This window comes from Nilaparvata lugens, chromosome X, assembly GCF_014356525.2.
Source record: "Nilaparvata lugens isolate BPH chromosome X, ASM1435652v1, whole genome shotgun sequence".
In the NCBI taxonomy this organism is placed as follows: Eukaryota; Metazoa; Arthropoda; class Insecta; order Hemiptera; family Delphacidae; genus Nilaparvata; species Nilaparvata lugens.
Genome location: NC_052518.1, coordinates 95,648,032 through 95,672,781, shown reverse-complemented (window position 1 = coordinate 95,672,781; position 24,750 = coordinate 95,648,032). Strand labels below are relative to the sequence as shown.

The following is a 24,750-nucleotide window of genomic DNA, read 5'->3' as shown; positions in this document are numbered from 1 at the left end:
TATGTAATTGAGTATCTGGGGTTACTTTTTAAATATCATATTTAATAGCAAAAACATCGTGAATCAATCATTCTTCTTTTTTCTCATGATACTCATATTTTGTTTATTTAAATACTGTGGTATATTGTTTATTTGTTTTGTATTGTACTGTTGTTGAGTGCAACAGGTCTATTGGGACCTAAAATGTGAAAATAAAAATCAATCAATCTTCTTCTTCTTCTTCTCTTTCTTCTTCTTCTTCATCTACTTCTTCTTCTTTTTCACTTTCTATAGCATTCTTACAAAGCAATAATTGATGGATGATTTATATTTGAGTCAGAGATAGGATTTTCTCCAATATACATTTCCTTGACGAAACTATTAACTATTAATAAGTGATATCTAGCCTTTGTATAGCACTTCTTCTGTATGAAAGCGTTGGTTATGAAAATACTATTATTTGCAGAGATAATAAAAAGTAATTATTGTATCAGTTTTCTGTTTCTCCTGAAGAATTGTCATTTTGTAGTTAAGCTCTTCATCTCTAGAATTTATACTGTATTTATATCTAAGACTTCAGCTGAAATCCTCCTGCACAGGCGTCTGGTTCGATACTACAACTGAATAATTGAAATACTTGATCCTAGAGTATTTAAGGGTTTTTGTAGAGTTTTCATTTCTATATGGGCCCTTAGATGCTGTAGGCTCCTGTATGAATCTTCCACTGCTATCTTCTGGTTCAACACTGCTTCAATACGACAATACTGTCATATTTAATAGAAAAATAAATGAATAAATCCACCATAGGAAATTCATTTATCATGTTTGTATACTATTATCATCATTCAAGATAAAATGTTTAAGTGATTTGAAATGTTTATAACTATCATATTTAGCACTATATCATTCAATAACTATCATAGTTAAATTTGTTGTTTGTTGTTATCATTGAATATCATATTTAATTTGGAAGATATCACAAATCCACGATAGGAAATTCATTTATCATGTTTGTATACTATTATCATCATTCATGATGTTGATTCATGAGAAAAATGTTTAAGTTGCTCAGAATGTTTAAATGTTTCAAATGTGTTGTAATACTCATATTTTATTTATTTGAATACATTTGTATTTGCAGAAATATTCCTGTACAGGCGTCTGGTTCGATACTGCAACTGAATAATTGAAATACATGATTCTTCGGTATTTAAGGGATTTTGTAGAGTTTTCATCTCTATTCCGGCCCTTAGATGCTGTAGGCTCTTGTAATAATCGTCCACTGCAATCTTCTGGTTCAACATAATGCAACATTTTCTAGTTTATATCTAAGGCATCAGCAGAAATCTTCATGTACAGGCATCTGGTTCGATACTGCAGCTAAATAATTGAAATACTTGATCCTCCAGTATTTAAGGGTTTTTGGAGAGTTTTCATCTCTCCTTTGGCCCTTAGATGCTGAAGGCTCCTGTATGAATCTTCCACTGCAATCTTCTGGTTCAACACTGCTACAATACGACAATACTGTAATGCCATGTCATTGAGTATTCGGGGGTACGTTTGCTGAGTCTTCATCTCTGAACTACTTCTTAATTGCTGATGACTGTATTAAAAACCTTCACTTCAGTCTCCACGTTCATTAGCCTACTACAATACGATACTGCATTACTTAATCCTGGAGTGCTTGCGGGTTCATGAAGAGTGTTTATTTCTTCTGGAATCCTCAAGTGCTCTAGGCTTCAGTAGAGATCTTCGGCAACTCTCCTGAGTCAATACTGGAATACTGTATCCTTTACTAAAATCTAGTGTAATCTGTAATTTTCTGGAAAACTGTAACTCGAGAATTTATATTTCAATATGGAGAAAGAATAGCGTAAACGATACCTTATTGTATTGTTTATTTATGATTTCACCTTGTAACTTAGTTCTCTAACGTTTAAAAAGTCTGCTAATTGAAAAATCATAGATTTTTCTCATTCCTTTTTATTTCAGACTCACTACGCTCGCCTGCATTCCTTCATCTGCATTGCTTTCTCCCGTCAGTAATATAATTTTTTAGGATCGATCCAACCACCATTTGGCTGAGACCACGCAGGAAAACGATGGTAAACGTTGATTCTGGTTGAATCTTCAGAAAAATATTAAGCTCTTCTAACACAAAATTTCTAGCACATAGCTGAAAATGTGTACAAAATTTTAATATTTTCTGTTCATTTGCTCTTGATGAAGCTGAGAAAACGCCGATTTTGGGCGTACCTTTGGCGTAACTTTCAAGTCCATTAACAACAATACTTCATGAAATTTTTTACACCTTAGTTGAGCCTATGTATCAAATTCGAACATTTTCTCTCCATTAGTTCTTGAAAAAGCTGAGAAAACCCAAAAACCCAAAAAACCGCTAGGGAACGTTAGGAAACCGCAGTAATCCACCTATCTTGGGCATAATTCTGGAGTCCTCTCAAGGCAATGGAAAATAGTTTGTTATTGTTAACGTTTATTTCTCCCATGTCTTTCATTTTCCATAAACATGTGCATCTATGCATCAGTATTCAGTACAGCTGGAGATGTGTTGGTTTCAACACGAAACTGAAGTCCTGTCATCAATATATTTATTAATTATAAAAACTTATAAATATATTAATTAATAATTTAATTAATCTATCAAAATTTGGGAATGGAGTAGATTTGGGCCAAGCCTGTTGTTCCTTCCTAATCCTAATCATATTTATATGATTTGTGATTCTGTCTACAAATAAATAAATATTCTAATAAATGTGAATGTGACGAAAATAAAACAATGATTTTTCAAAAATGGAAAAATTCCACAATTTAATTCCTATTCAATAAATGTTATTTTGATACTATCAAGTCTCTGTACTCAAGTTTCTTGAATCAAGATGAGAAAAGATTATTTCAAAAATACTACATTATCCAACTAAAATATTATACTATGTAAAGAATTCAATCATGAACTGCATTGGAATTGCTGTACCTGATACTGTTTTAGAATAGTATAGAATAGATTCAGTTGTGTATTTGATGACATATGAGGATGACTGTTTTTGGATAAAAATCCGTGAACATGGAGTATTATTGTTTGATATAATTTAAGATGTGCTGTATGCTAATGAAATAATATGCCTGACAGTAATAGAGTTCAAAAATGAGTTCTAGGTAAAAGATATTTATGAATATTTACACTTGAGGTACATTTATGGTTTTTTGAAATAATTGTCAATGAATCTCCTGGACTGTATTTAACATGAAGGACTCAAATAAATGTTTCATAATAGATTGATATTTCGATATAAAATATCATTCTGTGGTTTTTAGTTTGCCACTTAGAAGTATTGTTGTTTGTTTATTCTCTGATAAATTTATTATTTTAATGAAAAGTGTTATTATATTCATTATGAATTTCATTAAGAATACATCCATACAGCACTTTATCCATATTTTGTTAAGATAATTATAGTTGATTATGACATAAATTTACTGTACTCTGCTAGGGTGGTATTGAAATATTCATATCTAGAATTTCTTACGCCTTATATACTTTTCATGAAAAACATTTTATTAACGTGTGTTAAAATATTTGTAATATTTAGTAAGGGCTACATATTATATTGTTATATAACTTGATTTAGTGAAAAGCGTTGTGATTCCTGCTATAGAAAATTGATAGTACAATGCTAGCCTTCGACTCTGTATATTCTGCCACAGAATGCCGCTGTGTTTTTGTATTCTGTGATTCTGCTTACAAAATATTATACATTGTGATACCAATTGTTTTTATAATGAGAATCTTATATCTATGGTATGTATTCCTATTCTATATTCTGGTTAGTAGTCACGTTCTTTCTACATTGTTGGGAACGATATGGCAAATTTAACTAGAAAAAGATAGCGCTGGGCCATTCTCAAAATCTCAATAATTTTTGGAAATTTTTTTGAATATTTTAAATATTGTTGAATTTTTTTTTAAATCTAGATTTTAAATGGTGTGATACTTTCCATTTGTAATTTTATCAGTGGGGCCAATTTTCCTTTATTGCTTATGGGGTTTTTATGGCGTTTTCTCGAAGTCTTAGTATAATAAACTCACGACCGTCACATATACTTCTAATAATTTTTTTATATAAATCCCAAAACATTTGAGTATTGTTTCCATGGTTATAAGGTTGTAAACACTTATTTTAATGTCAAACCAAAATAAAATTGTTCTAAGTCCTGTTTAATTTGCATTTATATTACATTTTCACACCAATTTTATATTTTGTGAGGTAATAGACTAGGTTTTTTCCAATTCACAATATATCTTAAGGCTCCCTATAGAAATTGACACTATTGGAGAAAAAGGTAAATCAATCTTATTCAAAATATAATGTCAAGATATTTTTAAATACTATATATTTTACTAATTTTATGATATTATAGTATGTGACGGTTGTGAGTTGTGTGTGACGGTTGTGAGAGAATTGCGACGGTCGTGAGAGAGTTGATGTCTCGGCAAGAACAATGTTTGGAGAAATAGGACGCTATCTGCTTTGTTGAATGAAAGGCAATGTCAAATAATGCCATTGTAACGTTGACCTCTCTATAGTCCATGATAGTAGTCCGATGAAAGTAGATGCAACGTTGCCAAATAAGAGTTGTCTATGATCAATGTTGTCTACATATGATTATAAAATAAATTAATATTCTTATATACCTGACGAATTGGCAACGTCTATTGGGTGTGGTGGGGAGGGAGGGCGAGGAGTATCTCAACTCAGCTAATTTCCATAGAACTATTTTCGTGCGTTCTAGTTTGCTTATTCCAATAACAATTATGTATCATGTTTGTATTTATTTCAAGCTCCATCACTTGTAAGAAATTCATTGAATGCCCCCCTTTACACAAATATAATGGACAAATCACAAATGAATATCCTACGAATAACAACAGCCTACGAGCGTAGAACACTCTAAAGTTGACAGAGCTTGAACGCATGTGCAGGGGCGATTTGATCGATCCACTTGATGCAACCCCATTGGCTGAGGACTCACCCCCCTTTTCCTACTCGCCAATTGCATCACAGAATCACTCATACCCCAACAAACAACAAAAGCTTCTACCTCAAACAAAACTAGGCTCATCAAGGAATGAAACCCTCATCGACCATACAATGTTATGCAACCTCCCGAACTGATTCTTATTAGGACTATTCATTAGAATTTTTCCTATAGTACAATATAAGTTTTGGCCTATTCATTGGAATTTTTCCTATTGTACAATATAAGTTTTGGCCTATTCATTAGAATTTTGCCTATTGTACAATATAAGTTTTGGCCTATTCATTAGAATTTTTCTATTGTACAGTATAAGTTTTGGCCTATTCATTAGAATTTTTCCTATTGTACAATATAAGTTTTGGCCTATTCATTAGAATTTTTCTATTGTACAGTATAAGTTTTGGCCTATTCATTAGAATTTTTCCTATTGTATAAGTTATGTTGATATTATAATTATACATACATCAGCTGTACAAGGATTCAATAGCATAACTTAGTTAGTGTCTTTGGAAAGGATGAGTATAAAGCAATTTTTAGATTTCAAATTGTCATATCCAATATTGAAGAAGCTCTTTTACATAATTATGCCATATCAAAACTATTATATAGAATACACTATGATGGATAAAGCTCCTGAAAACCCAAGTGATTCGATAAAAATATTTGTTCGACTATAACGGTTAAGTGTGTTGTCAATGTTGAAGTAGGGTGATGCGTTAAAAAAGTAAATTGCAAGCAGTTTAATTCGAAACAATCATGTAAAGAGTTCAATGACATAATATCATCAAAACTTTTGTAGTACATACAATATGAAGACGATCTTCAATTTGGCTAGCAGGCGTAACTTGTAGTGATCAGGAAGTTTGCTCTCTCTTCACCGGTTATGGGTTCGATTTCCAACCCATCTGGAAATGTATCATACCGCACACTGAAATGATAAATAAATAAATTTTATTAATAAATCATAGCCCAATATGGACATAATCAACCAAAACGAAATTTACGTCGAATTGATTATTTCTGAAGTGACGTTTTGAACAGCTCTAATTATTCCTCTTCCCAGTTAATCAATAAAACCTGACGTATTCACGCTTTCTGTCACCAATCCTAATCTAATCTTATCTGAATACATTGAAGAATTTGTGGATTCACATGTGCATTGAAGCTTGTCATGCAACTTCTTCAAGATTTAATCAAGGTCATTTCATTTGAGCGTGTAAAAATTTAATGTAAAATATTGGATCTACAGTAAATTTTTCTTCCATATCGGCGTATGAGACTCAATATATCAGCTCGAAATATTGATTGCAATGACATTTATTTATCTTTATTTGTTAGAAGTGGACTCGTTTACAAATTTTGCTTGTATTTTTTCCATTCTGTCTCTTTTTTTCTTCTCTTTCTCACCCATCCTTCCCTTTTTCAATCCACTTCACCCTCCTTATCTCACTTTCGCCCTCCACCAGACTATCACAACCATAGTTGGCTGGGAATTTTTTCTCCTCTCATTCTATTCAGCACACCCCACCATGAATTTTGTTTTTTGTATTTTTATTAGAAATTTGTATTTTGATTGTATATTATTTTTGTATTTTTATTTGCATTGGGTATTTGTGTTGAATTTTGATTGAATTGTAAAATATAATTCGGGAATAATTATAGTTGATAGTGAATCATCTATATCATCATTATTTTTCAGAACTCAATTCTTAAAATTCTATTTTTACTTTTCAGTGCCGGCTCAAAATTTGCCCGAGTCCTTATAGAGCAATCTTCAGATAATCAGATATGGATCGTGACTCTCTCGAGCAACTCAGAAGAGACAAAAATAATTTAATGGCGAAGATGGCAGCAATGCACACTCAGCTCGCAGAAATTATCTACTTCACCATTGATGTGGATAATCAATTGAAGCAATATGAGGCAATTAACCAGGTAAATTCAACCAATTGTTCAAAACCTACCTTGAACTGTTCATCTTTACTTCGTACAAAATTAAATTTCACTTGGGAGGGACATAATTATGCGCAGCAGCGAAAGCATAGAGCGGTATGATACAACGGCGGCGATGGTGTCGTTCTGAACCGGCCAGCGTTCTCTTATTTCTAGTTGGTACTCGAAGCGCTCATGTTATACAAAGTTTCCTCTCTGAAAGCATTGAGTCGACTGTGTCTAATCGACAAATTGGCAAATGCGCTTCTTCCTATGACTCTATACATCACTGTAATTGGCTGATATCCCTCCATTTCTCTGCGTCGTATATTCCTCCAAGTCAAATGTAATATTGTACGTAGTATAGGTAGAACACAATCATTATTTGACATCAATTGAATAAATTTAGTTTTCATTAAAATAATATAAAAAAATTAGAACTACGATTTGAGAAAAAATGAAGAAAATAATGTACTGACCAATTTGCGTTTTTTACTATATTCAAGGAATCATATCTCCTGAACGGGAAAGAACTTCGCTGATCTGTTTGCAGATTCCGATTCCTCGTATCATGGAGCATAAGAAGGCATAGTTGATATAGTTATTTGTGCAACTAGTACGCAAAGTGACAGTTTGCTGCACCGATGAAACGTTTACGCCCGAGCCGTAGGCGAGGGCGGAATGGTTTCTTGAGTGCAGCAGAGGAGCTTTGCGCACGTATTTCACATTAAATTTTTCCTACAGTTACCATTGAATATGAAAAGTGGGTAATTATGGGTAAAATTCCCTGAAATCCATCAAATGGTTGTCTGTGTAATTTTATTATTAATAAAAACCTTATTTTATTTAAAATAATTGAATAATGAGTAGTAAATGAATAAAGGCGGCACTCATGTGGTGGCTGTCGCTGTCATCCACTATTGTCCACTGCCTTAATATTATAACGTGCACCACAGTCAGTGTTACCAACATAATTTTGATTTTGCTGCACTGGTGCTCCATATAACCTACTAACTATTTTGCGTTGTCATGCTGCAAATCTGGAGTACGCAAAGTATTACTTTGCGCACTAGAGCGGAAAAGTGATTCTTTGCGGCCTGCAATCAGTGCAGAAATGGCCACTTTTCAGGGTATCTGTAGGAAAATGATATTTTTCTCCCCGAAAAAATGATAAAAATAATGAACTGACCAATTTGAGGTTTTCAATATATTTAAGGGGTCATATCTCCTGAATGGGAATGAATTTTGCCAATCCGCTTGCAGATTCCGATTTCTCGCATTAAGGAGCATAAGAAGGCAAAGTTGATAATGATATTATTTTCCCCGGAAAATTGATAAAAATAATGAACTGACCAATTTTCGTTTTTCGACATATTTAAGGAGTCATATCTCCTGAACGGGAATGAATTTTGCCAATCCGTTCACAGATTTGGATTTCTCCAGAAAAAATGAGAAAAATAATGTACTGACCAATTTGAGGTTTTCATTATATTTCAGGGGGGCATATATCCTGAACGGGGTAGTATTTCGCTATTTCTTTTACAGATTCAGATTCCTCACATCAGGGAGCATAAGAAGGCGTGGTATTTAATGTTCTTATTCCTCACAAAAAAAATTAAGAAAATAATGTACTGACCAATTTGCGTTTTTAAATATATTTAAGTGATCATATCTCCTGAACAAGAATGAATTTTGCTAATCTGTTTGCAGATTCAGATTCCTCGCATCGAGGAGCATAAGAAGGCATAGTTGATAATGATATTATCTTTCCCGAAAAAATGAGAAAAATAATGTACTGGCCAATTTCCGTTTTTCACTACATTTTAAGGGATCATATCTCCTGAACGGGGAAGAATTTCGCTGATCTGTTTGTAGATTCCGATTCCTCGTATCACTGAGTATAAGAAGGCAGAGTTGATAATGACATTTTTCTCCCCGGAAAAATGATAAAAATAATGAACTGACCAATTTGCGTTTTTCGACATATTTAGGGGGTCATATCTCCTGAACAGGAATGAATTTCCCTAATCTGTTTGCAGAAGCTTAAGATGGCAGAGTTAATAATTATATAATTTTATATTGCAAGCTAAAATGTATAAATGACTGGACTATTATCTTGATGTATCTTGATATACCTTCATGAACTAGACAAGAAATGTGAGAAAAGTTATCACTTTCTCACCTTGATGACTTTTCCAGCTTTCTCAGCTTGTTCTGGGCTAAATATTAGTTATTGCTATTATTCCATCCTTATTTACTACCCTTTTTGCAAAACTCTTAGGTTCATTCTCTTTTACGACTCTTTTAAATTCCATTCAGAAATTCAAATTCAAATTCAAATTGAGTTTATTCACAGAAATCATTACAAATACAGTACACATGTATAAATAATATAAATACTTGTGAATTTTCCCCACATAGACAAGTCTGTGTGTGGGGAAAGAGTTTTCAATGAAAAACAATTGATAATAAAAAGAAAATTATAAATATTTACAATACAGTATAATTTGAAAAATAAAAGTTGGTTAAATGTAGTGGAGAAAGTATATGTTTTGAATTGAAGTAGTACAATATAACTATTATGGTATATAGCTTTAACATGGCACACAAAATAAAATTTAGAACTTGAACAATGATAAATTATGAGCAATATATTGATGATATATATACTTTCATATATATGATGATGATAGATAGACAGATAAGATTTTTATCTAATTCATATACATGATGATGAATACAAGAAAAATATATACATAGTTTCAAAATCGGTAAGAGGAGTAGATGAGCTGATCAGCGACATCCCTGCCGGTTTCAAATAACCACATATTTTAAAAATCGTTTGTATATGTTAAGGCTAAGGGGTTCTATTTGCTTTATGTAGGCAGCTATATTTCTATAAAGAATGTGGCATATGTAATGACTATTAAATCTATTCCAATTGCTAACTAATCTGGGTTGTAGAATTCCAAATATATTCATATTTCGTGTTTGATAGGGATGGATAAGAGGATTAAATATTGCATTTTTATTACTCCGGATGAAAATTAAAAATGATTTTATGTATAGCTGTCGCACATCAAGGACCTGAAATTCTTGATAGGTCAGTTCTGTCGGATAGCGACTATCCTGGTTCAAGCAAGTCTTTATGATTGCTCGCTGTGCAATTCCGACAGCTCTCAAAGTGAATGAGGATGCTCCACCCCAGGCCAGGATTCCATAATTTATAATTGATTGAACATAGGCGAAGTAAGAACAAGCAATTGGCTTCGGAACAGCGCGATGCGTTTAATATAGCAAGAGTTGTCCGTAATAATTTGCTTAATATTCCAAATAGAGTTTCAGCACTACTTTGTGATCAAAATATTCCGAATATAGAATCTGTATAAAAAGAGAGGATAGACTTGATTTTTGGTGTATGTGTTTTGGTGCAGAATATGTGCATTATATAATGGATGTATGTTTTTTATTCGGGGGGCTGGTGTTGAACTCGGTGGGGAGGGGGAGATGACATTATTGGAGTGAGATGTTTTATGTTCTTTATAACTGTCTATCTAATATTTCCTTCTCCACTGCTTACTGCACTAGAATCAAGTGATCTAAAATTATGTTAATCATGTGGCACAATCTATCCATTCATAGCGTATTTAATTCCCTAATCACTTTTGAATAATTGAATAACGACATAGCAGTCTGGTATTTAAAAGTAATGGAAGCTATTGGATAGCTTCTACTTGACATTTGTGGAGTGCTGGCGCTGGGGCACAGAGTGTTTAGGAAGAACCCAGTGTCCGAATGAGCTCCACAAATGTCAGTAGACGCTAATAGCTTTTATTTATATATACTTGACTGCTATGTCGTAATTTAATTGTTCAAAAGTGATTATTAAGAAACAGTTCGTAATAGTAACAAACATTGAAGAGTATTAATTTCCTAATAATTGAGATACTACTTGAAGTCTTCATGAAAAATCTGGTTTGGCGCAGTCACACAACTTTCCTTGCCGTTATGAGAATTGATCACCTGACGCAAGTGTTCACACGCATCTCAAGTCTACTATTCGAAGATCTGAGCCAGCTGGTGACAGTACAATAACGCTGGCGACACTCGAAGTCTGCTATCTCTTAATAGTGAATGATCTAATAGAATCAACCGTTGCCAACAGTTTGCAATTGAATAATTCCATTTACTCGAATTTCGAACTTATTTTCAATTTTAGGTAAAAATGTTACTGACTATTAATTGTAGATATTTCCATGTTCAATCTTTTCCACTTGAAATTTTCCGTTAAAATTGTATCTGAAGCTTCATTATTGAAAATCAAAAATCAAACTTTGCATAGATAAGGCGGAGCTCCTGGATTCTTTACAGATATAGGACTTGTGACAGTTGATAGAGCTTATCAAAGACTATTTTATGTATAATTTCGATCAAAATTGTTTGAGTTGTTTTTGAGAAAATCGCGAAAAATCCTGTTTTTGTCATCATTTACGCCATTTTAGCCGTCATCTTGAATTGCATATGATCGAAATTGTTCGTGTCGGATCCTTATAGTGTAAGGACCTTAAGTTCCAAATTCCAAGTTATTCCGTTAATTGAGAGATGAGATATTGAGACACACACACACACACACACACACACACACACACACACACACACACACACACACACACACACACACACACACATACATACAGATCAATACCCAAAAACCACTTTTTTGGACTCAGGGGACCTTGAAACGTATAGAAATTTAGAAATTGAGGTACTTTAATTTTTTTCGGATAGCAATACTTTCCTTACCTATGTTAATAGGGCAAGGAAATTAAAAAAGCTATGATGATACATGAATATGTGTCACTGTATGTAATAAAATATGTTACTTTTTCATGCAGGAAGCCCAACAACGGAGTGTAGGAGATGGAAGAGAGATGGCGGCTAACACGGTAAACGAGGAAGATGATGACGATGATGATGAAGATATCGATATTGAAGATTATGAAATGGATGAAGAAGAAATTGAAGTGAGCGATGATGAAATGGAGGGTGAGGAAGAGCAGGAGGGTGTGGAAGAGCAGGATGGTGGGGGAGAGCAGGAGGGTGAGCGAGAGCAGGAGAATGAGCAAGAGCAGGAGAATGAGCAGGAGCAGGAGAACGAGCAAGAGCAGGAGAACGAGCAGGAGCAAGAAGGAAATGATGATGGAGAAAGAGAAAAACAAGATGAAGAAGGAGATGAAAAAGGAATTAATCTTGAACTGACTTTGAAATTCAAGAGGAAGAATACATTTACAGTGAATGATGGACTTAGAATGGTGGAGAAGTTTCTTAAACACTGAAGTGGAAGAAGAAGAATAGGTAGAAGAAAAAGGAGAGAGAAAAATGGAGAGAAGAAATCATATTGATCCCAATATTGAATAATAAGAAAACAAAGATATTGTCAAATTTCACTAAAAATTTATTAAAAACTTTAAAACAGAACCATGGTTTCACGTAGTTAACCAACGCATCATAAATTGTATTGAGGAATGAGGATACAGAAAAAGAGAGTGGTCATAAAAAAGAAAAAAATTATCCCTTTTACTAAAAGAAAATTTAATTTTACCTAGAAAATAATTACAAAGGTGAATATATTTTGATATCATGTATAATATTCATTACTTTCATTACTTTAGTTATTGCCACCCAATTATTTAGGAGCTCTAGACTACTAAGATTAGGTTAAGAATGTTTCTGTATCCTCATTCCTCAGTACAGCTGATGATGCGTTGGTTAACTACGTGAAACCATGGTTCTGTTTTAAAGTTTTTAATAAATTTTTAGTGAAATTTGACAATATCTTTGTTTTCTTATTATGGAGAGATTTCACAACATCACCATCAATTCTTCCAATATTGAATTATAAAATTTCCGAAAACAAAGAAGTTTCCAGTTGGAAAAATATCCAGGATAATCAAAAATGGTTTAAAATAGATTGAAAATATACACCTTCTTGTATACTTTAATCACAGCTCAAAACGTGAACAAATTCATCAATACTATTTACATATCTTATCAACTAATCATTGATTTACAAGAAGAGCTTTTCAAAGTATTTTTTGTAAACACGAAGTGAAAAATATTCTATTCACTTTCATCAAATTAATTTCCGTTCATTTGAAATAAGTCCTAATTCATTCTTTTCTCATTTACAGTTATTCTTATTGCATAATCAATACAAAATTTTGATAAAGAATCTTACTATCACTTTTAGGTTTGAAATAGTTACATTATATAATTAGGCTGGATTCCCACTTATCGTTGTTGTTCCAGAGAAAATATTCTCCGCATGATTTATAATGGGACTATTCAAACTCGCTCAGCCGGGCTGAGTGGCAATAGTACCGTTATAACTGATGGAAATAATTTTTCACTTAACCTGATACTGATATGTGAGGATCCAGATCAAATTACCATTGTTTCTGTATCATATTAAATCTATTCCTCAGTAGCTCTTCAATCTTATTTCAAATTTGAGAGATCATTCATTAATTTGATCAAATTATCATCAACCATTGAAGATTTCATAATAACAATTACTTAATTTGAGAGTGAAATGATAAATTTTCATGACTATTCGTGTGAACTTATCAACTTTTTATAAATTAATGTGTATTTTTTTATAAATCAAGTCTACATACAATATTATTAAACGTACATTTCCATTTGAAGACCGTTCATTAAATTGAGAAATAGATAAAACAAGATAATTATATAGATTGTGTGGCTAAATAAGCATTTCCAATCATGAAAAGAGTTATGATTTCCATTGGACGTTCACGCAAATTGACTTACAACTAAATATCATAATCGTCAAATGACAATGACAATAATTGATGATAGTACGATGAAATAAATTATAAAAGTTTATAAAAATACCAAATCACTGATTTCATGCAACATGAAAGTTACAAGAATACTCAATCTTCAAATATGTACATTCCACATTCTTATTACTCTTATGAAATTATATTCATATTTTTCCTAGAAATACTTATTGTACTTTATATCAATCTCTACTCTAAAACTATCCGACTTTATAGTGTTGAACTACAGTTCAATGAACTACCTACTATAGCTTATAATAATAATGATGTTACAAGTAATAATTATCCTACAATGTTCATGTAATATATTATTTCACAAACTAGTGTTCATGGTATAACATGCTCGTTATACCGGTATAAGAAAAAACTCTCTGAGCTTCAGTAACTAAACTAAGATAGAAACATAATTGTTTTCACACACATCACTTCACTAATCAGTCTGATGCTCCTCCACAATGTGAGGTATGGGTTTATTAATATAGGCCTACTCCTTGGCTGAGTCAGGCTTGATTTGTGGCGGTGAGATGACTGTTGTCCTTGACGACTTTTTGAGCAATATCGATCTGATATTTTGGAATGGCATCTCGAATAGCAATGTCAGCAGAATGGAAGAGATGATTATCAAAGCCAGCTCCTTCATATCGAACTGTGAATTGGAATTGAAATTATGATTAGTGGAATGAATATCATTTTTTTAAATTAGGTACGCAAAAAATTTTAATGGTAATTTTAGTGTAATTTTTATCCAGTTTTTCAAGCGTCAAAATTAAAGATTTTCAGTTTTTGTTGTTAACGAGTAAAAATGGACTTAATTTAAGAAGAGTGAAATCATAAACCTATTTCGGACTTTTAAAATATTATTTAAATTTGTGAGAGAAATAGTATAAGGAGTATCCTTAGTTTTTCTCTCTCGGTCAGTCATCTTGTAAAAATAATAAATAAATAAAAAATAATAATATGCTGAGAAATCAAACCAAATATGGAGCATATTGGGCTGAAAAAAATCTAACAACATTCAAACATTTATATATTATTTACTTTTGAATTCAAAATAATTTTATCAGTTAAGTTTTAAAAACTAGCTTTATAATTATATGCGTGGTGTCAATGCTTTTGGTATTAGTATTAACGCAATGTATTAGTTTATTTCATATAAATGCTTCAAATTTAGATTGCTCGTGTGTTTTGTACATAAAAATTACATGTACAAGTCCTCTCTACTACTATAAGGAAAGCAAGCAAGCGACGTCTTGCATTGCACGAGTTCAATCTAGTCAATCTGTAAATTTTCTGTAAAATATCAGAAAAATTAATTTTAATTCTTATAAAAATTGATAATATCACATACAATAGTAGGCTAATATTGTCTATAATGTTATAACTGTTATTATAACACGAATAGTTAATTATTATGAATACATAAGCTTAATGATTGTAAGTGATTCATTGTTTATGTAGTGCTGTATGTAATGCTATATATGCATTACAGAATCAGCATTTTAAGCCGATTAGAACTTTAGAATTACTAGCTTCTAATAAACTTAATATTCATCAAATACGTATTTACTCATTCATTCATAATTTCATCCACCAATGACATTCAATGAGGGAGCTTTTACTTTGTATATTATCGCACTTATTACAGGACTTTCATCACATCATTCAAGTATTAGTGTAGTTATCTGTATTACTCTATCTTTTTGACACTTATCGATTTATATTGTTGTAGATGTTCACTTCAAATATTTTTTTATTTTAGGCTACTTCTAACATTTAACTCCTTATTATATGTATTAAATTTATTATGTAATTCTACACACACATGGTATTCCATATGAATGAATTGTATGCATCATTACTTCACAGAATAACTGATAACATTGTAATAAACTTGTTTCTTCTTTTGAATTCTGGGTTTTTCTTTCACAAACATATGAACCTTCCTAATATTTAACAACTCTCTTTGCAAATGATACAAAGTAGGTACGGTATCGAAACTAATTTCTTCGTATTATATAATATATATTGATAGCTAAAGTCAGTTAATTCAATATTACAAATACTGCTGATCTAATAAGCAAATCATATATATTTTCAATAACAAAATTGATCCTGTGTAAGGATTCTGAGTTTTCTCAATAATAATTACTCTAAAGCCAGTTGCCACACATATCGTAATTTGGACGTACGATTTTTGCCGTCCTCATAAATTCTATTAGATTAAACAGATGATCTCAAACTGATGATGTTTGTCAAGTTTGATTCAATCTAATATAATTTATAAGGACGGCAAAATATCGAACGACCGAAAATCGATGTGTGTGTAGCTAGTCTACAGGTTCGAAAAGAACGAATGGATCGTGGTTCAGCTCTCAGTTTCGGTTGATGCCACTAATCAGCTGGCAATTAAGGAAAATATTTGGGTGTTATCGTGCTGAAATGAGATCGAGACTTAATCGTTCTGTCCACTCTCATGCTCTACAATGTTACATGAAAGATTGATAGCAAGCACGACGTTAACTGAAAGCTAAATATCGACCTGACCGTTCTGTTTGTAGGTACCCTAACTCTGAGTCAACCCAGTGAATATCATCAGGAATTTATTTACATCTTGCATTTTGCCTCATTAAAAAAATTATTGGATCATATATTTTAGTCACTGGAATGTTATTATCCAATGCTATAGAGTAAATCGTGTATTCTGCCTCATGATTGAATTTATAGGATCATGTATTTTATCCACTGGAATATTATTATTCAATGTTATAGAGTAAATCTTGTATTCTGCCTCGTGACATAATTGATAGGAACATGTATTTTATCCACAGGAATGTTAGTATTTAATGTTATAGAGAATAACTTACCAGAAGGAAAAATGAGTAGTGCATAGGAGCCCTCACTTGACCAACGAAATAGAAGAATACTGGGAACTGGGTTAAATAGAACGTATAGGATAGCCTTGTACAAATTTGGAATCCCTTCCAAGAGAACAGTTTGCATAGGTAACCTGGAACAGAACATTTTCAAAATTAGTTTAACTCGAAAATTGAAGGAACACAGTTGTATTTTTGTCACATAAATATGTTATAAATGTGGATGCGACAAAGATAAAACTGTGTTTATTCAATTTATGGAAATGGAAGAATGTAATAACACCAATTCTAACTCAAGCATTTAACCAATTTTATTTAGTTCACCTCGCTATTCAATTTGGTTCGAGAATTTACTGGTTATCATCCTCGATCAGCTTATTTCACTGATCAGATTGCTGTACAGTGCAGTTCGACTAATGAAGAACTAAATTGATTGAGGTAAATAGGTAAGTTAGTAGAAGGATGAAGAGGATAAGTTATCTGAATAAATCTTCAAATAATAAATAAGTGAGAGGAGTTTTTATGATACTTAATGAAAACTACTTGATATTGTCAAAACCACTGAATCATCAAAACAATGTGGGCTATTGGTTCCGGTTGTTACACCATTATCAATCCGTTGTGAACTGAAAGCATAATAGTTACTTGAACAGTAGCTTGTAACAATTAATTTAAACTTGAATAGCAGAAAATATAATAGTGTGAGTGGAGCACTACGATTGGACGTTACCTGTTGATCAATGGAGGTTGAGCTCAACTGGTATTGGCTGAGACATGCTCAATTATTCTCGGTCTAGTATTGGCCAATGGCATTAGAGCTCAACCTTCTTTGGGCAACAGCTGATGGCCAATTGGAGGGCTTCATCAATACTTTAGTGAGGTCCGCGTTAAAATAGCATTGGAGAAAGATAGCAGAACAACGTTGTCGATTCTCTGTCTTGTCAATGCCTTCTATAGACGGTAGTTGATACTGGTTTATTGATGTAATATTAATGGTTCATTCTCGTTGAAATAATCGATTTTATTAAGCAAGAGATTATATTTTTCAATAATTTCATAATGAATTTCAATGATTAAGATGCAATATTTTGTTAATTAATTATTAATTCCAAATTGTTTAAAGATTATCTGGCAACAGAGCAAAGCGAGAAAGTGATAGCGTTATCTGCTTTGTTGAATGATAGACAAGGATAGCAATACCATTGCTAATCAAACACTGCCATTATAACGTGGACCTCACTATATGAACTCTTATTTTTCGACCTTTATAAAGCTTGATATTTAGTTCAAATATATTCAAACTATCCAACCAACCAACTAAACTAAATATATTCAAACTTCCAGTTTACTTTAATAACTACGAAGCTACCGTTGATTCGATAATCCGATAGCTTTGGTAACGACCGAAACTATAGTCAACCGCTCGAACATAGTTTGATGGAAATGCCATATAGTTTGATGAGTGCAACGTTGTCAAATAAGAGTTGATCACTCACACACTTGACACATTGGCAAAGTTTTCAACAATGTGCCATTCGAAAAATCTTTCCATTCGAAAAACTCATTTTTAAATGGCTTATAATTATAAAACATAGTACATAAAATTTCTATTCTTTAATTGCATGATTGGTGATAGAATATGCGAGTGAATGTAGTAGCATTACCGAAATTTCTTTCACAATTACAGACTCCTACTCGCAAACAATTTTTTTATAATTTAGCAAGTATTATTTTTGTCTTGACCAGTTATTGTAAATCATAATTTTGTATGATTGCTAACAAAATTCATTCTCCTAGTTGGATAAGTTTATAATCTACAAAATTTTACGTAATGTAAAGTGTCATTATTGTGTATGATGTCAAAATAAAACTGATTTGATTTGAACGTCTATGAGTTGTCGGGTGAGGGGGCTCCAATTTCCATCAGACTATATTCGTGCGGTGGACTGTAGTATCTGACTAGCTTGAATACACTAGTCAACTAGTGGTTTTGACAATATCAAGTCGTTTTTATTTAATATCTATCAATGTATCACCTTCACAACCAAACAGAAGATAATCATATATTAGGCAGGTGAAGAAGATGGGTGACGTTTTGCCATCTGTCAAACAGACAGATGACAAAAACCAGACACGGAGCTACAAAGATTGCTGGACATAACATTAATCTTCATCTTCTAAAATTTGAATGAGCTTATTAACGCATTCAACCAGCTCATAACACATATATGAATCTATGTCATGTAATTTACATGAATGCAATTAATTGAATTCAATTTGGCTGTGATGTTTTCAGATCACATGCATAAGAAATTTGTTTTAAATATTATTTGTTTAATAGTAAGAGATAATGTAACATTTTATAATCTCTAAAAATTCATTCCATACTCTCTGAGAATATGATATGTGGACTGTCATATTGATTAGAATTGGAACCGTTTTGGGCTTAAGCCTGTGGTACTTTTCTGTAAGTTGTTTTATGTTTAATGATTGATTGATTGATTGATTGATAACAGGCCCACCAGTTGCAAGCAGATAGTGTGGGTAGTATAAACAGTCAAGCAGATGTAATTTTATAGTTTAGAATAGTATAGCTGGCTGAGAAAAGCAGAGACCGAGTTGACTATATTTTACTCTATAATTTTGACTATAATTCACTCTATTCCATATTATTTAGATAAAAATATCAATTTGATGAAATACAAGTAAAGTTGAGTAGGGTCTTATGAAAAGTTGCACAATATTGCGATGAGTTGCAAATTGCAAGATATGAAGCGATTTCATTGTCAAAGATTGTAAGATTGAATCAGAATTGACAATACGGACTCTGACACACGAGTACAGTTCCCAATTTATGGAAGCTTACGTTTTCTCTTTATTTTATTTGAAAAACTCTATAATTATATATATTCTTATTTAAGATGTTTCCAGCACTAGACGGAGCACAACCGTGTTTCCAACTGAAGCGCTTGAGAACAAACAAGTTCTCAATTCCGCATTATTTCGGAGAGTATTTGTTCACATTTAGTTTCTATACACAATAATGATAATTTTAATCAATATTGAACGAAAATCCAAATTAAATTCTGTAAATCACCCCGGAGACTTCTGCTACTGCAAATATTGAAAACCGGGTTTACTGCTAGATAAAATTCGATGACAGCTACTATCCAAAAATTATTTACCAGCCCGAGAATCGAACCCGGTACCTCCTAATTGCCAGTCAGGTATGCTCACCCTTGCTTAATTTGGATTTTCGTTTAATGATATTTAGACATTAATTAGGATTAGAATAAATGCAATTTCTGATGATAATTATTATAACCTCCTGGAATCAGAGAACTAATTTGGAATTTCATTTCTGTACATAACTTGTACAAGGAATAGAACAGATGTGTCTATGTCTATGTCTATTTGTCAGGTCTAAGTTTTTATGAAAAATAGCATAGGGTACTTGTTATTAGTTCATTAAAAATAATAGGTCGGTTGAATTAAAGCTAGCAATTGCTAATACTAAGATTTGAGTCAGCTGTATGCACTGCTCTTATCAGCTGATATAATCTTATCAGCTGACAGACCAAGCTTTTGTTCAAGAATTTTACGTGAGCTTGAAGCACTTGATTATTCATTTAAGTAATGCCAATAGCAAGAAATAATTGACTAGTTCCTAGTCACTAAAGTCACTAGCTTTTATCGACTCATTAATCAGCCCTAGAAGGTGCTATACATCAGAAGGAATAAAACATAGTGTTATGGAATTCACACAAGTCATGCTCGTGAGTGATATGGAGGAGGAACAGAGATGGAAACTATGAGTGAGACAGAGTGATGAGAGCCGCAGGGTCCTGCAGAGCCGGAATGGGGCAGCAGGGCAGATGATTGACAGGTCCCTATTGTCTATGGAACTGATTTACCTTTTTTGTTTACAACTCTAGGGGTTTACAACTCTAGAACCAGTTCAGTAGAGTGATAATCCGTAACAATACAATGAATTTGATTTATTAATCTGTCAACCATTAGGCGGGATGCACACCGGAGAAACGCATTTCGTGAAGCCCTCTTTCATGAAACTTGTTTCATGCAATCCGTTTCACTCGCGCATGCATACAGAAGAAACGTTCCCTGCTTAATCTTATCAGTCGATTGCGAGCAACTTTCGTTTCACGTTTCCTGAAACTTTTTTCACGAAACGCGTTTCTCCGGTGTGCATCCCGCCTTAGGCTTGAAAAAAGGTGCCTTATACTATACCACAATATTCGAAAGCTGTAAAAATATGATATTCTATAAATTAGGTTTAAAGATCATTCACCTCCATTTCCAGTATGTGCACAGAATATGACCCAGGAGAAGAATAAACACCAAGTGATTGGTGCAAAAGCAGCGTAGTTGGCAGCATCTATTCTATCGTAAACATAATGTCTGTCACTCATCTTGGCAGGGCTGACAATGGATTGGTACAATAGGCACAACGAAATAAACCAGCCAAGAGTCAGTTGTCCCTGAAAAAATACAAATCATATTCATGAAATAAATTCACTCAAGAATACATCCAATCATTGACGGATCTAGAGAGAGGTCATGGTAGGCAATGCTCCTCCCCTTCCATTCCAGGATGAGAAGGTCACAAAAGTCACATATATCATTTTTCGGCCAAATTGGATTATAGAATCATAGATCGGCCGTAGCCGAGAAGAATGAAGTGTAGCACAATAAAATCTGAACATTGTGACAAAAGTTCTAAGTGTTTGAAATGTTGAACCTTGAGTTGTCCTCAAGCGCGCCTCTCCACTAGGAAATACTGATATGAAGTGCATCTAACAGGTGATTCTCATAGAACATAATCTCATGAACTTATATCTTTGTGCGAAATATCAATGTGAGGACAATGTAGTTGGTGATGATGGTTGAAGCTGAAAATTAGGTGTTTTTCACAATACAAGGAGCATTGTTGTCAGTTGTGCATGGAAATCTATATGAGATAGAGCGCTCTACCTGATTTCAGATTGTAGAGCACAAGAATACGCTCAGAGGGATTTTGAATTATACATCCAAATGGTAACAATGGAAAGATATTGATGATCAAAAACTAAAATTCATCAAAATTGATGTTTTCTTCAAATTTCACGCATTTTTGAAAAATCATAACTCAGTACTCATTGGAGATAGATGGTTCCGAATGATTTCATTTCATTTAAAATTTTATAAACTCAAAAAAATGCGAGGGCAAATTTTTCTGTCAGATTACGATTTGGTAGAAATAGCTGAAAACTGGAAAATGAGCCGAAAATACGAGGTTTTTGGGCCACTCTGTACCTAGCACAAGGAAATTTTGCATGAAGAAATTGGTTCTGGACTTCTTTTATGTACCCGAATGGTATATTAAAAAATCAGAACTACAATATAAATTGTAAGCACACCCCCTATTTTATGTCTATATTGACTGGACTACTCGGGATTTAGCTAAGTTCTAGACTTTAAACAACTGGAGTCAGAAAATTGACTTTCCGAAACGGGGCGTAGTCGCAGTTTTTATGATAATCTCTATTTTCCTATTTCTATAATTGGAAACGTTTTCCTTGACAAAATGAAACATTCCTAAAATAATTCAAAATTGCTGAAACTCTACACTATTGTCTCTTTATTCTATTTTTGTTCAATTTTCTACTTTTTCGAAATTTAAATTTAAACGTAGACTGCGACTACGCCCCGTTTTGGAAAGTCAATTTTCTGACTCCAGTTGTTTGAAGTCTAGAACTTGGCTAAATCCCGAGCTCGGAGCCCGGCCCTAAGAGTTGGTAACGTACAGACCTGACGTTTGTACAGTGCCAGTTTAAACTAAATTTTATTTTAAACTGGATTGAATCCATAATATGGATATCAAGTCTCATTCAATATAATGTAGTACATTTTGAGTTTCCATCTGATTAAATTCAGTTTAAGCATAGACTGTGGAAACGACCCTTGGATCACAAATACCATCAAATTGAGCAATAAATGCTTTCCCACTCACTGCAATACAGTTCAGTGGAAATTAGAAAGGGCAAAGTCAGTAGAATATTTTTTAGTAACTAGATTTTATTATATTTTATCTAGTGTCAATAAAGTATTGTTATTATTTTCCTAATCGATTATCAGAAGACAATCCAAGTCCAAGCATGGAGTTATTCATTTACTTTTTACTTGTTTTCCATATTAATGTTACAATCTAATATATTGCGTTTACTTTGTTTTCACATACTACGTAATGTATAAAGTTATTGAATAAATTGAATTGAATTGACAAATTGAATATGGAAAAGCAGTGGAATAAATGCGAAGTGAAATATGGGAAGGAATTGCAAGCTTATTTATCAATAATTGTGCTTTACAGACGACAAACGCAGTTAATTCTGTCTGGACGTTTATTTGAAGGTCATTTCTCAGTATCTTTTTACTAAAATATCCTTATACTACTTAAATACTTAAACAGTACTAAATACCCTTATCATTAGTTTACATAATAAATATTAGTTTACTAACCAATTAGTTACTAATTTACTAATCAATTAGTAATCAATGATTTACTAATCAATTAGTTTACATTAATGTATATTTTTACATTAATATCATATCTCATTACTATTTGTCTGTTTTGTGCATTATTCATCTTCTCTATGAAAACAGTGCCACTTTGTTTATAAATTTTTTGTAATCTATTTCTTTTTGAAGCTCACGAACGGACGTAAGTCTTGTGAGCTCCACATTCTATTTCTTGTAATAATTTTTGTATGTACATTGTCAATTTGATTTTCTATGTTGTACAAGAGATGAATGAATAAACTTGAGAGCCCACTTCTGACAGACAATTTTTTTGGTAATTACCGTAAATGATGGTGTAGTTTTAAAATATATATTGCCATTCTTTCATTCAGAAAGGGTTCATGAAAATAATTCTACTGCGTTCATTGTATGAATGTATGCTGTATTCTTGATTCGTAAATGGAGGCACTTTTATTCATTTCATTGAAAGCGTTTTTCTTATTTGTATGGTACAACAGTAAAAACAACAAAAAATACGAAATAAAAGAATAGCTCTATGACGGGGATGTCCAAACTCCATAGCCAATAAATTGTACGATCCTCTACATAATGACGAAAGACGTGTAAGAAGAAGTACGAGAAGTAAAAGGTGAGGAGAACAATGAAAACTATGAGAGTAGATGCTAGAAAGAAGGAGGATGAAGAGGATGGAGGGTGGTGGAGGAGGAGAAGGAGGAGAAGGAGGAGGAGGAGGAGGAAAAGGTGGAGGAGGTGGAGGAAATGACGAAGAGGAAAAGGAAGACGAGGAAGAAATAGAATACGGTATTGGAGAGAGAAAAAAAAAAGGAAAATGAGTTGAAAATTACACGAGGTGAAAGTGAGAGAGAAAAGTGAAAACTATCAAAAAAGAGAGAAGATAGGACAAAGCAACAAGGGATAGAATAAAAGAGAGAAGGAGCGAGCGAGATAAGGGAGAGGATGGTGAAAAGAGAAGGGGAAGTTAAACAGCAAAGAGCAAGGAATGAATTGCGAGTGAAAGAGCTAGTGTACAAACTCAGATATGAATTAATTAATTGGCAAACAGAATTGGATAAAAGAGTGATAAATATTCCTTGTAATTCAAATGTTCTGGAAAAATATATAAATAGCTATCAACTGTTTAAAATAGAGAGAAAGAGAGAGAAGAATTTAAAAAATAAAGAGAAGATAGCATAATAAGATATCACATTTTATAGGGTGTTGATGTTACGAATTTCACTGTTTTATTATCGATTACTATCGACTATTGTCGATTATCACTGTTTTGGCTGATTCAGAGTGCATGAACGGCACAGTATACGAGACTACAAGCGTCACATAGCTTCACGAAGAATAGCTAAATGGGCAATCGGCTTGACGTAATACTGAAATTTGGAACATGAAAAATATATACAATGAGATGTCTTCTTATGCTATCTTTTCTCTATGGTAATAGCATAGAGTAACTGGTTAGTGAATCTTTCCTCCGCTTGGTCTTGGGTTCGAATCCA

At 32.8% G+C, this 24,750-nt stretch overlaps 1 protein-coding gene across 1 annotated transcript in view; it reads right to left on the bottom strand.

The window, feature by feature from the left end:
* Positions 1-14,313: 14,313 nt before the first annotated feature.
* Positions 14,314-24,750, bottom strand: part of LOC111060049 (O-acyltransferase like protein) — an 89,008-nt gene continuing 78,571 nt past the window's right edge. The window contains exons 9-11 of the mRNA XM_039442123.1: positions 21,012-21,201; positions 16,694-16,836; positions 14,314-14,475 (exon numbers count right to left, since the gene is read on the bottom strand). Of these exons, the coding sequence (XP_039298057.1) occupies positions 14,314-14,475; positions 16,694-16,836; positions 21,012-21,201 (495 nt within the window). The remainder of the gene's footprint in view (positions 14,476-16,693; positions 16,837-21,011; positions 21,202-24,750) is intronic.